Consider the following 14,504-nt stretch of genomic DNA (forward strand, 5'->3'; position numbering starts at 1 on the left):
TTTTTTTTTTTTTTTTTACCCTCCCTAGGAGCTCCCACCCCTTTTTGTCTCCCTTGGTGACTCGAACTCGCAACCTTTGAGTTAGAAGTGAGGGGTGCTTACCATCCGAGCAACTCCCTCTCGTCGAGTACTGGTGGTTGTTGTACTCAAAACACAAAATTAAAAAAAGGAAAGACAACTACTTTTTCAAAAGTTAGCTCTTCTACTTTGCACTATGAGGAATTTTTCTCATCATAGTAAGCACTCTCTTTACTCCTTTTGACATTCATTTTCTTCTCAAAAAAAAACACAATCATCTTCCAACACTCACTAAAAGCTTACTCTCTAAGCTCTCTTCTTTCATTTTTTTTTTTTCTATCTATCTATTTCTCTATGCATCATGGACAACATGAACACCAACTCTGCTATAACATTGCTCATTGTCTTGTTTTTTTCCTTGATTCTTGCATCCGTAAACGCGGTATCTTCCTCCATCAAAACTGATGCTGAATCACTCTTGCTATTCAAGAACATGATACAAAAAGACCCTTCTGGTGTTTTATCAGGATGGCAACTTAAAAACAATCCATGTTCATGGAATGGTGTAACTTGCAATAGTCTTGGAAGAGTAACAAATCTTGATCTTCAACAATCTGAACTTGTTGGAGAGGTTTCTTTTTCTCCTTTCAATTCTCTAGATATGTTAACTGTCCTTAATCTGTCATCGAATTCGTTTTATGTAAATGCATCAACCTCTTTAACTCAGTTACCTTATAGTTTGAAACAACTTGAACTTTCATTCACTGGCTTAGCAGGCTATGTACCTGAGAATTTCTTTGCAAAATGTCCAAATCTTGAATATGTTAGTCTTTCTTTCAATAACATAACAGGTTCTTTGCCTCAGAATTTCTTGTTGCATACTGATAAGTTACAGTATCTTGCAATGGACTATAATAATCTTACAGGATCAATTTCTGATATCAAGATTGAGAGTTGTAATTCATTGTTACGACTCGATTTGTCAGGGAATCAGATAATGGATTCAATTCCTTCTGCTTTATCTAATTGTACAACACTTCAAGAATTGGTTCTGGCTGAGAATTTCTTCTCTGGCTCAATTCCAGCTTCTTTTGGTGAGCTTATAAGTTTGCAAAGATTGGATCTTTCTAAGAATCATTTATCCGGTTGGATCCCATCTGAATTAGGAAACTCATGTAGTTCACTTGTGGAACTCAAGTTTTCTAATAACAATATCACTGGTTCAATCCCGAATTCATTCTCATCATGTTCTTCTCTTCAAAATCTTGATTTGTCGAATAATAATCTAACCGGTCCATTCCCTGATTCCATCCTACAGAATTTAGCTTCTTTAGAGTCTTTGCAAATGAGTAGTAACAAGATTTCTGGTTCATTTCCTGCTTCTCTTTCATATTGCAAGAAACTCCGCGTTGTAGACTTTAGCTCCAACATGATCAATGGGATGATTCCACCAGATTTATGCTCTGGAGCTTCATCATTGGAAGAGCTGAGAGCACCTGATAACTCACTTTATGGTCCAATTCCATCTCAATTGTCTCAATGTTCACAGCTCAAGACTATTGATTTTAGCTTGAACTATTTGAACGGTTCGATTCCATCAGAGCTAGGAAAACTTGAGAATCTTGAGCAGCTTATTGCTTGGTACAATAGTTTGCAAGGGAGCATACCAGCAGAGTTGGGAAAATGCAGCAACTTGAAGAATCTTATACTTAATAACAACTACTTGAGTGGGAAAATTCCAGTTGAATTGTTTAATTGTGGTAATCTTGAGTGGATTGCTCTCACAAGTAATGGACTAAGTGGTGAGATTCCTAAAGAATTTGGCCATCTTTCAAGGCTGGCGGTTTTGCAACTAGCAAATAATAGCTTGAGTGGTCAGATTCCAAGTGAATTAGTCAATTGTAGTAGCTTGGTTTGGTTGGATTTGAGTAGCAATAGGTTAACCGGGGAGATCCCACCGCGACTTGGTAGGCAGCAAGGGGCTAAAGCATTGAGTGGGATTCTATCAGGTAACACATTGGTGTTTGTCCGAAATGTAGGTAATTCGTGCAGAGGCGTTGGAGGATTGCTTGAGTTCTATGGGATACATCCTGAAAGGCTTTTACAGGTTCCATCATTAAAGAGTTGTGATTTCACTAGGCTGTATTCTGGTCCAGTTCTTAGTGCTTTTACTCGGTATCAGACTATCGAGTACCTTGATCTTTCGTACAATGAGCTTCGTGGGAAAATCCCTGATGAATTTGGTGATATGATAGCTTTGCAAGTTCTTGTTATATCACATAATCATTTGTCAGGAGAGATTCCTTCATCACTTGGAGGGCTAAAGAATTTGGGAGTGTTTGATGCATCACATAACAGATTGCAGGGTCAAATTCCTGATTCGTTTTCACTTCTTTCTTTCTTGGTGCAGATTGACTTGTCTAATAATGAATTGACAGGACAAATTCCACAAAGGGGTCAGCTTAGTACACTTCCTGCAAGCCAATATGCAAACAATCCAGGACTCTGTGGGGTTCCATTGTCTGAATGCCAGTATAACTCACCTGCCACGAATACTGGAGACGGAGGAGGAGGAGGAAAAAGAAGTTCAGCTGCATCATTGGCTAATAGCATTGTTCTTGGAGTTCTCATTTCCATTGCCTCAGTATGCATTTTGATTGTTTGGGCTATTGCTATGCGTGCAAGGCGTAGAGAGGCTGAAGGAGTGAAAATGCTTAGTAGTTTGAGTACTAACTATGCAGCTTCATCATGGAAGATTGACAAAGAGAAGGAGCCATTAAGCATCAATGTAGCAACTTTCCAAAGACAACTTAGGAAGCTGAAGTTCTCACAACTTATCGAGGCCACGAATGGATTCTCAGCTGCAAGCCTCATCGGTTCTGGAGGATTTGGAGAAGTCTTCAAGGCAACATTGAAGGATGGATCAAGTGTTGCAATCAAGAAACTTATCAGGTTAAGTAGCCAAGGCGACCGAGAGTTCATGGCTGAAATGGAGACATTAGGAAAGATCAAGCACAAGAACCTTGTACCCCTCTTAGGATACTGCAAGGTTGGTGAGGAAAGACTTCTAGTTTACGAGTTCATGGAATATGGCAGCCTAGAAGAAATGCTTCACGGGAAGACAAGAATGCCCGATAGAAGGATCCTAACATGGGAGGAAAGGAAAAAAATAGCCAGAGGAGCAGCCAAAGGACTCTGCTTCCTTCACCACAACTGCATCCCACACATCATACACCGCGACATGAAGTCAAGCAACGTGCTATTAGACAACGAAATGGACGCCAGGGTGTCTGATTTTGGCATGGCAAGGCTGATAAGCGCACTGGACACACACCTCAGTGTGTCCACACTAGCAGGAACACCAGGATATGTACCACCTGAGTACTATCAGAGTTTTAGGTGCACAGCAAAGGGAGACGTGTACTCGTTTGGAGTCGTGCTTCTTGAACTCTTGACAGGGAAAAGGCCAACAGATAAGGAAGATTTTGGTGACACAAACTTGGTTGGATGGGTGAAAATGAAAGTAAGAGAAGGGAAATCAATGGAAGTAATTGATCAAGAATTGTTATCAGTGACTAAAGGAAATGATGAAGCAGAAGTTTTAGAAGTTAAAGAGATGGTAAGGTACTTAGAGATAACAATGCAATGTGTAGAGGATTTTGCATCAAAAAGGCCTAATATGTTACAAGTTGTGGCTATGTTGAGAGAACTAATGCCTGGAAGTAGTTCAAGCAACAGTGGTTAAACAGCAAACCAGAAACAAAAAAAGGAAAAAAGAAGAAAAAAACCAAAAGAATGTAAAATTCTTTCTTGTTTTGTTTGTGCAAGTATTCATCTGCATTTGTATTTAGTCAACAACTTCTCTTATTTTTTTGCAATATTATTCCCATGTTTTAAGAATCTTGTGTATGGATATTGATAACATGTACTAATAATGTATCTCAATGCTCAATCATAAATATGTATATACAATTTTCACTAAACTAACTCAAGAATGTGAAGATTTATCTAAATATATAGAAGCATCATTATATTAGCCAATATAAAAAGAGGTAGTTGTGTTTAAAAAAAGGGGAAAGAAGCACATATAAATAAAAAATGAAAAACATTGTATCCATGCACATACAACATCTCATTCTAATTGAAATTGCGTGAATATTGTAATTGTACATATGTATATTATGTATATGTTTTCAAGGCAGAAGCTAAATGTATGTGTATCCAATTGTACATAAAATGAAAAAAATTGTATCTATGCACATTCAACATCTCATTCTAATTGAAATTGCGCGAATACAATATCTGATTGTAACTGTATATATGTATATTACGTATATGTTTTCAAAGCATAAGCTAAATGTATGTGTGTCCAATTGTTTATGTGTGTATGTGTTTACAAAACATAACTTGGATGTATGTGAAGACATCAACTTTATGTGTGGTCAACTTAAATTGTACGTACAAAATATTGGCTAATTGTATGGGAGGTAAATTGTATGTGAAGCATATGTAAAGTGTGTATGCAACCAATTTTCCGGTGGCCAACTAAAACGCCTACGAACCCCAACAATGGTGAATACGTGAGGGTTGGGGTGGGCAATGACATCTAGGATTTTTAGATACACTGATACGTATATAAGTGTATATATGTTATAAAATTACATAATTTCTCTATATAATGTGTTGTAATTATTTAGAAGTGTGACTATAAAAAGTAACAACAGAGTAAAATACGCCGCATCATGTAATTTTGCCAAACTTTAATTTTTTCGATTATCGAGTTTGACAAAATTCAGAGTAACTGGGATAAGAGTTTTGGGCTTTGATATCAAAAGGACATCAAGACTTTGGTGCTGCAAAATTTGAAGGCCCAAATATAGACTCCAAGTCTCTTTTATTTCCCTGGAGAACTTCCACTGTCTCAATTTACGTGACACGATTTGAATTTCGAGAATCAAAAAATATAATCAGGCGTGAAATCTTTAAATATTTTTAAAATAAGTTTTTTTATATTTAAAAATTACGTAAAAAGTACTATGAAATACAATAATTAATAAAATTTAAGATATTTAAATAATATATGAAAACATATAAGGTCAACAAATTTTTTTTATTTGAATTTCAAAATTCCGATTGTATAAATTGGGACGGAGGACGTATATATAATATGGTAACTGTTTGTAATAACTCAACATATCTAGAGCTTTTAAAAACCTCAATATGTTGCTTTTTTAAGTAATCTTAATTCCTAACAATTTCAATTCTTTCTTATAAATTTGTTATCTAACTAATGGAAAATTATAACGGCGATATGTGCTATCAATAACGCAATGCCAGATGAATTAAAGTATACGATAAATTAATTTGATTTCTTAATTACAAGTGAATAATTACAAAAACTTAGATTCCATTTTAAGGTCAATTAATCACATCACATTAAGCCATTTTTTGTCACCTCTACATAATTAATATTTTTCTATTATAGGATTTCTAGAACAATATTTTTATTTTCAACTTGTGCCTATATGGACAAAAGCAAAAAGTTATAAAATAACTAGAGAAGAATAGTGGGAAACTTCAAAATTCGGACGTTTATTTATTTATTTTTCATCCGGTATTCAGTAGTTATATAGGAATTCGTATAAATTCGTATTTGTATTGAATTTTTTTAATATTGGAGGTAAAACACTCACTAACAAAGATGATTACGTATTCAAGTCCTCTAGTTAAGGATGAAAGATTACTTATTGATGGTAAAAATACAATTACAATTGAAAAACTAAAATGAAGAAAATAAAATATCTAAATCCGCCTCTGTATGCGTTTACAAGATGTACATTATGCTAGAGTTTTGCGAATTTTGATTGAACCGATAAATTAAAAAAAAAAAACTAGAAAAACATTTCTTATCGATTAAATTGAAAATGAAACAGTTAATTTCTTTAATGATTAACCAAAAATTGATGATAAATATCTTATTAGTTTAAATGTTGATTTAACATATTTACACACCTATGCCCTTTGTGAGTAGCCCTAATTTCTACTTGACTTGGATGGTTGCAAATAATTTGTGTTTGTAAACGTAGCCGGCAAACTAATTTTTTTGTACTATCCAAGAATCCAATAATAAACAGACTAAATTAAAGGTAACAAAAAGACAATTAACGTATTGAATTAAAATAAGATCTCATATTGACATTTTTGATACATTGATTTCTCATAATAATATTAATTATGATATGGTTCGAAAAATATTACTCTATAGGAATACCTTAACATATCACTATTAGAAATATATGTTTTTTTTATATTGTGAATTAATAAAAAATTTGTGTTATGAAATATGAATTTTTTTTTCATTCATTTTTCATTGAACCCACTCAATAAAAAAAATGCATGATAAGAAATAGATTTTCACTGAAATATTAGAAAGTTTCCTATTTAATCTGGGTGAAATTCTACTATTTTTTCTTTTCTCACTTTTTCAATCAAATATATATAAAAATATAAATACTAAACATTTGCCAGTAACCAATTGGAAAAATATATTTGGTTTTGTGATACTCTTAAGGAAATTTCATATTGATAAAATACGGAAGAAAAAAATTGTAGGTATATAAGGATACAAGTCTTAAACTTTAGTGAAACAACATAACTTCCACTAGTTTAGGAGTAAACTATTTTACTTCACACGAATTTACAATATTACGAATCTTATCAGAATTTGAATTTCAAATACATGTATTAGACGTGTCTAGATACATGTATTTTGGATAAATGAGGTCAAAAGTAAGTGTAATTTATTTCAAATACATTGTATCCAAGTGAATTCACGTGTATCTGACTTTCTCGCTCATCCTTGGGGAACTGAACTCCCTTGAGATAGGAAAAAAAAGAGTGAGGTAGTGGACAACTAAGACTTCTCTCTCTATGTATCTATATTTCATAATGTATCGGGTATCCAAGATACATGTATATAACTTGATTGTATATGAGATACATAGACTATCTCACTCGCCTCCCTTCTATCTCGCTTGTCTCTCTCCTTCTCTCGCTCGCCTCTCACCCGATTAATGTATCTGGTAGCAAAAATACATGTATCTAAGTATATCTCATGACCTGAAATCTAGTATTAAAATATTAATTAGTGAGACAATTTATATTTATTTCAAATTGTAAGGAGAATTAGTAAATATGACTGAAATATTTGTCTAATTAAATATTTTTTTTCCTTCTAAAATCATATTGGCTAAAGCTAAAAGCATACAATGTCTTTGGTGGACGTACATACAAAAGTAATGTGTGTTGAGTACGAATATCAATGAATCTAACGACCTTAGATATTTAATTGTAAATCCAGTTACGAGTACAACGATAATTAAATCATCTTGGAAATAGACAAAGCCCCGCACAACATCAAAATAATGTAAAAACCTTGAACCAATTAACTTGTACTCCAATTAACATACGTGGCCGGCAAATTAAAGAAAATAAAACAATCTAAGACACTATCTATTTGTTTTTTTCCAATAATCCAACAATAACATACACTAATTAAGAAAACAAAAAGACAATTTCCGATTTAATCGACGTTTTGGGTCAAAACATATGACTATTAAAAAAACAATTAAATTAATAATTGAAGCTTCTTGTAGAGAGTATATATAAAAGGACCATCATATTAAGGAATTATATGATAGACTTAAAAGCTTAATTTTGAGTTTATTAGGGAATTAAAATGTCAAATTATCCTCAATATAATTTTGATGTAAAATCTTCTTCTTCATCATCATCAAAAATACCATTAATTACATTAGGTGCTAGAGTTATAACGAGTGCTACTCTTCTTGTGTCATGGGGTGTGTTACAAACTAGTGTAGTTACTTTTGATGATGGAGCTAGACTTACATATGATTATTATCGATCATACAGGTAATCAAAATTATTTCGAGATGGCGTCAGAATTTAAAATATTATATTGTGATCTTCTAATATTCAAAAGATGTAATCAAAACACTATGATCATATCCTACTCTTTATAGACAAAGTTAGAATTTGAATTTATGGATTTTAAATATTAGAATATGTGTAATCTTTATATCCTCCTATTTAAGGTTGTGTCCTTCGTGGGATAGGTTGAGGAAAAGTCTGGAGCACAATGTCTGTCATAGTATTTTTCTTTTTGTTTTTCTTTTTCCATGAATGTTCTGTATTGTTTCTCTTGTAAGTTGTGCGTGTCTTTTTCACTATCATATTTCCTTTTTTCGTAAATTGTTTTGATTTATTGCTCTTGAGCCAAGAGTCTTTCAAAAACAACCTTTCTATCTCTACAAGATGGAATCAGAATAAGGTCTGCATACACTCTATCATCTCCAGACCCCTCTTGTGATACTATACTAAATATACTGTTGACATCAAATGTTAGTAACTGAATTTTGGATTCTTTTGTATGCGTATTCAATAAATTTCTTAATAAGAATACATATAGTTTGAATTACCGCTACTGAATTTGTCAGAACTCATGATGTGTTTTTTTTTTATTGCAGTTATACACTTTTTGCTGTGATAGCAGGATCAATCTACAATTTGTTGCATATCCCTTTTGCAATATATTTTCTAATAAGAAAGAAGCCTATGATAAATCATAAGGTTTTTCGACAGATTGAACTCTATGGTGACAAGGTAAGTATCTATATAATTAGAATAATTATCAAGGAATTAATTTTCTCCTAAAAAATTAATTTATCATACATTGATACTGTTAAGTGAATATTTATAATATTAGTATAATTTAACATGTTGTAGCTACCCAACGACCTTTAATATCCATCATGATATGATGATATCACTTATTATCGACATTTATATTTTTCTTATTTAGTTGTTCACTTTTTCAAATGTTTGCGCCGCTTAAGAAAAGTCTAACGTACACACTGCCCACCTTTTTTTTTTCATTAGGGTTTGGAATTATGTTGTTAAAAAAAGAAAAGAAGATAAAGTTTACAAGTTAATGATTCCTTCTGTTTTAATTTATGTAACATTTTTCGCTTTTCGAGATTCAAATTGTGTAGACTTTAGTCATTATTTTAAAATATATTTTTTGGAAAAATTACATAAACACACAACTTAAGCTATCATAATTTCTAAAATTTCATACCATTTAAACCTCTCTCGGATACATCTCCATCCCCTCTCGGATACATCAATATTCCCTCTAGGATACATCCCTATCCCCTCTCGGATATATTCCTCCCATTAAATAATGTATCATTTGCAATGTATCGAACAACCAAGGAATGTATCAGAGAACAATGAAAAATCTGATTTTTTTGTAATTGTGGAAACTTCTGGGATAAGATGTAATTATTAGCCCCCATATGTATGAGATTTATATACTTTTCCCCTTTTTCATCATATTGACATAAGAAGATTCAATCTAGTTCAGTTTAGTTTCAAAGATTAATCAAACGGACTTTTGAAAAAAATATTTCCTATAGAGATTAATATTTTTTTTTTTTGAAATTGATGCAGATTATATTTGGGGTACTAGCAATAGGAGCTGGTGCAGCATTAGGTGCAACTATGGATTTAAATAGAATTGTTTATAATGATAATAACTCAAAGTTTCATAAATTCTTAAACTTGATGTATATTCCAGCTGCATTTCTTTGGGCTGGACTTGTCACATCTGGAATTTCTTCTATATTATCATCTTTTAGTCTTCATGAGACTGAATCATGATACATTAAGATTGAAACAAAAATATTGCTTTAACTTGGATCCTAAGTGAATGCAGGATGCTTAATGCACGGGTTTGTCCTTTAAATTAGTTCCCCTGTTTGTTTTGATAAGTGTAATATTTATATGCTTGTTTGTTTTAAATTGTAAAACAAAATTATTGTGGAATTTTAATTTTAATTATATATATACACAATTGTGTAATTACATTTTTGTGATTATTATTTGCAATTTCATTTAGTTATTGATCTAATTGTTGTACAATTATAGTACAACGTCTTTAGGTGATCTGGTTTATAAAATAATCAGCAAATATACAGTTTTTTTTATATTTAAATAAAAATATACATTAATATACATGATCAGTATATAAGTTTTATATATTTAAGCTAATATCGGTAATTAAATTTGGACGATGGGACAAATATATATCAATTGTGGATTCACACAAATCGAAAGATAGTAACTTAAACATCCTTTATTATAATGTACATTATATGTATACACAAAAATTATATTGCATATATAAGTCAGAAACCACTTTTATACGTGTATATATATAGCATAACATGACTTGCACATGTACAATCAAACAAGATAGATGATATATAGAAATATCATGTAATTTCAACAAGATATTAGAATAATATATCTCTTATATCCATAAAACATTTCTTCCAACTCAAATAGTAGTAATGCATAAATAGTTGTAAACATATATTAATTATATCCTTTTTTTTTTCTTCTTTTGTTGATAGAAATTATCTAAGGTAATGATGGAAATTGTAAGATATCTTGCTCACACTTATTACAAAGAAATATATCTGGAATTGCTTCATGATTTGGGATATTAACACATCTAGTGTGTTGCCAAACTTCACAAATATCACAACAAATCATCCTTTCACCATCTTCATCTTTAGTCCCACAAAGACAATCCACAATAATATTATTCTTAATTCCTTCAAATATCCCTCCATTAATATTAATATCATCATTATTTGACATTATCACCCCTCCTAAAACAATCTTGCTTCCTGGTTTCATCACATTAAACACCAATTCTATTCCACTAATTGGGCTCATCAAGTTGTTAATTGATCTTGTGGTAAAGTTCCTTAATCCCAAATACATATCCCCAAAAGTTTTTTCAACTTCAATTTTTAGCTCATCAAATGTGACATCTTTTCTCATTAAGAAACACTCAAATGGGGTCATTACCTTTTCTTCTACACCAAATCCATCCTTGGTTGCCAACATAATCGCGCAATAAATCTTGGATTTGTCTGCTTCAATTCTTGAATCTGGCTCTGATACCTCTTTATATTCCTTGAGGAAGTACTTTGTGTCTAGTATTATTCTAGAAGCTGTTGGAATTGTAGCAAAAACGCCCGTGTAATTTGACATTAATCCCTTATGCTCTTTTAGAATATTGTTGTACAAGAAGTATATGTCCTTCATAAGTTGCACCCATGTAATTTTGTATTGTTGTTTCCCTTTTGAGTCATTAACCCTAAAACCTTGATCTTGTTTAGGGAATGCTTTAGATATATCCTCTAAACAATATTCCAAAACTTTAGTTACTGGATTTAAGCATCGACGAACCAAATACTTCCCAACAATATGATTCCCTAATGACTTGAGCACGAAATCAAGCAACCCTGTATCACCAATATAAGCACGAGCAGCATCACGAACCTCTTGCCTAGACACCCATCGCAATTCAGCCCTTTTTAGGGCTTCCACAACAACCCTAATAGCCATTTCAACGCGTTTAGGTGACCATCTACAAGTGGTGTCAACCAATAACCCTGGATAACATGAGGTAAGATTATTGTTTTCCTTTGGAATCCTTGATTTGAGCTCCAACATGAAATGAAAGGCATCACAAAGTGTGACTAATGAGTGACCAGATAACATTTGGTACCTTGATAACACTATTAATATCTCATTTATATTTATAATCCCTACATGATGATGTGCTAATAAGGCTAATGGCATGTTTTGTAAGGCATTAATTGCATTTTGATATGTTTCTTGTGTTACACCAAAGCTTCCACGCCCAAATTTGTAACCCCATCGACCAAACCATGGTTCACCATAGGCTAATGTGTTGAGTAGTCTTAGATCCATGCCTTTCTTTGTTGAGATATCTCTTAAGCTTACTTTCCTTCAAAGCATAGAGAAATTATTATTGTTTTCGATCTCAAATATTAGTCGTTTTGGTAATCTAAATTTGTTGACTTTTCGAAAAAGTAAGGAGTTATTTATGACTTTAAGTGCAAATGTAAAGGAAAATGAAGGATATATAATTCAGACAAATACGATGATTAAGGCTAATGGGTGCGTACAAGCATAAAAGATACTCCTTGTGTATTGTTGTATGTGATGTCTGCTTGATTGAACACATAGTTTAAGATGCCACTATATATTATAGCAAAATAGTTCGAACCATTACTAATATATTTTTGTTTCGTTTTATGTGACATTTGTTTATAATGTTTTAAAAACGGAAGATACCTTTCTATATTTCAAAATAAAGTAACTTTAAACTTTCTATTTTACTTGATAGTAGTAGAGCCGAAATATTAAAAAAAAGTAAACGCGGGAAGAAAACAAGGAATTAACATATACTGCATAAAATTTGTTGATCTTGTATATATAATGTATGTAGTGTATTATCAATGGGGTTCGAAGGAACCTCAATTGCGGCACTCTAACTCCACCCCTGATTACAAATATGTCCTAACAAGTTTAAGACTATAAATTTTAAAGTTCTCTATTTGTCAAATTTCATGTTGAATTAAACAGCGTCAAATAAAATGAAACGAGAATAATAGTTAAGTTGATGATGACAAACCTAGCACGAAGTCCAATGCAAAGTCGATCCCAAAAGTCCATAATAGAGTGGCCAGGCAAGTCAGAAGAAGTAGGAGTCTCCAATGATCCATTGACACAAAGCAAATGCCCAAAACCATTAGAATGAAACACACCATGCATCATATGACCTTCTATTTCTATCAAATTCAACTTACTTTTAATTATTTCTCCACCAATAATATTATTACTATCTGTTTTGTATTTGTATTTTTGTCCACCTCCTCCTTCTACACAAGCTCCAATTGTGTCCTTTGAAGGCAATAGGAAATGGTATTTCTTGTTGCACATCAAATTGTTGCCCCATCCTGAGTTACATTTTGGTCATGCATAAGTATTTGATGAGTTTAACTTTTATACACTGATAGTCGATTGGTGGCAGAACTAGTTTTTTCATTAAGAAAGTTGAAAAGGTAAACATGTGAAGAAATTAAGAGAATTCGATTTATAGTGTATGGATGTTATCATATGGTCTTGTTGAATTAAATTAAGGTAGGTTTAAATGAGTTATGTTAATAAGTCATGCAATCCGTTCAATTCTTACTTTTGTTTTGAACAAGAATTAATGGCTCCATCAATATTGACGATCTATGATAAGTGGGATAATATATAATCAATATAACAAGTTAACTGCTATAACAAATTAAAGTAGGCAGTATATCGATAAATTTTCGAAAGGAGAATTCTACAAAAGTATTAAGTGAATATGCAAAATACTAAGATGAGGAGAATTGTGCAAGTGTAACATAAAGTCATGCTAAGCAAATTTTAAATTTTTAAGTATAATTTTAGTAATTTCACTTAGTATTTGATTTAATTTCACCAAACACAAACCTAACAAATGAAGTTACTAATCACTACATGTTCCAAATATACTATTAATCTTCTTCTCAGTGACATATTCAAAATTTAAACTTCACGTTAATTTGTAATAATTCTCGAATAATGATATTACCTATGTATTGACAATGTTTGCAATGAGGATTGAGTGACAATTCAACTTGTTCTTCAACAACAAATAGGAACACATGCATTGGTGGATGTCTATGAACTTCCAATTGAAATGACCAAATACTCCCATTTTCTTGTTGTGCAAATTCCAAAAGAAGTTTGACATTTTGGTCAAAATTGCACCCAATAAACTCTGTAGGAAACCCTTGTTCACCAAAATTCTTGAACTTAAATAGTACCCTCTCATTATTATTTCTCTTCCTTTTCTTCGATCTGCTCAGATCTAAAGTCGACATCTTCTTCACCATCAGAGGAACCAAGGATAGATCATGGATTCAAGAAAATTTAAAGAGAGTTCGTTACTTACTAGTTACAACTTACCAACCTCTCTCTACCTAGCTAGGTGTTTTAAAGAAAATTAAAAAGGGTAACACACACTTAATTTGCCAAAAATGACCAAAAATTAAAAAAAGTGTCATTCAAAATGGATGGTTTTATTATGTTTGTACAAATATTGGAAAATTTTATTATGCAAATCTATCGCAGAAAGCAAGAGTTACATGAATGTATTATAAAAATGGAACCATGCTTTTGGTCATGTTACAAATGTTAAACCATTTTAATTAATTGCTTAATTACTCCCGGCAAATTCTATGGTCAGTTGAGACATGCTGAAAGTTATGTATAATTAGGGTACTATAGATTTAATTAGTATCAAAATTATATTAACACAATGTTACTGGCCAACTATATACTTTGGACGTTTTAAAATGAGCGTGATTGATAAATAAAGAGAAAATTTTGGAAATAGCAAACATAATAGACATAATAAGGCTAGTTATATTTCGATAATTGCGCTTTAAGCTATAGTTTTGTTTGCTATGGAGGCTGCAGTTTGTATATTTTTGTCCGTTTGTATT

General features: G+C 32.0%; 3 protein-coding genes across 3 annotated transcripts; 2 read left to right on the plus strand and 1 right to left on the minus strand.

The window, feature by feature from the left end:
• Positions 1–387: 387 nt before the first annotated feature.
• Positions 388–3,913, plus strand: LOC125818825 (serine/threonine-protein kinase BRI1-like 2). Its single transcript, XM_049498344.1, has one exon. The coding sequence runs from the start codon at positions 389–391 to the stop codon at positions 3,761–3,763; it is 3,375 nt and encodes a 1,124-aa protein (XP_049354301.1). The 5' UTR covers position 388; the 3' UTR covers positions 3,764–3,913.
• Positions 3,914–7,970: 4,057 nt separating this feature from the next.
• On the plus strand, positions 7,971–9,759 carry LOC125819168 (CASP-like protein PIMP1). The gene is made up of 3 exons (XM_049498673.1): positions 7,971–7,975; positions 8,565–8,700; positions 9,550–9,759. The coding sequence occupies exons 1-3, from the start codon at positions 7,971–7,973 to the stop codon at positions 9,757–9,759; spliced, it is 351 nt and encodes a 116-aa protein (XP_049354630.1).
• Positions 9,760–10,497: 738 nt separating this feature from the next.
• LOC125818736 (PHD finger protein MALE STERILITY 1) lies at positions 10,498–14,021 on the minus strand. The gene is made up of 3 exons (XM_049498248.1): positions 13,589–14,021; positions 12,617–12,941; positions 10,498–11,926 (listed from the first exon to the last, which is right to left on the minus strand). Exons 1-3 carry the CDS (start codon positions 13,890–13,892, stop codon positions 10,522–10,524), a joined length of 2,034 nt encoding a protein of 677 aa, XP_049354205.1. The 5' UTR covers positions 13,893–14,021; the 3' UTR covers positions 10,498–10,521.
• Positions 14,022–14,504: the final 483 nt, after the last annotated feature.

This window comes from Solanum verrucosum, unplaced genomic scaffold (genome assembly GCF_900185275.1).
Source record: "Solanum verrucosum unplaced genomic scaffold, falcon-dt-bn FXZP01000252.1, whole genome shotgun sequence".
In the NCBI taxonomy this organism is placed as follows: Eukaryota; Viridiplantae; Streptophyta; class Magnoliopsida; order Solanales; family Solanaceae; genus Solanum; species Solanum verrucosum.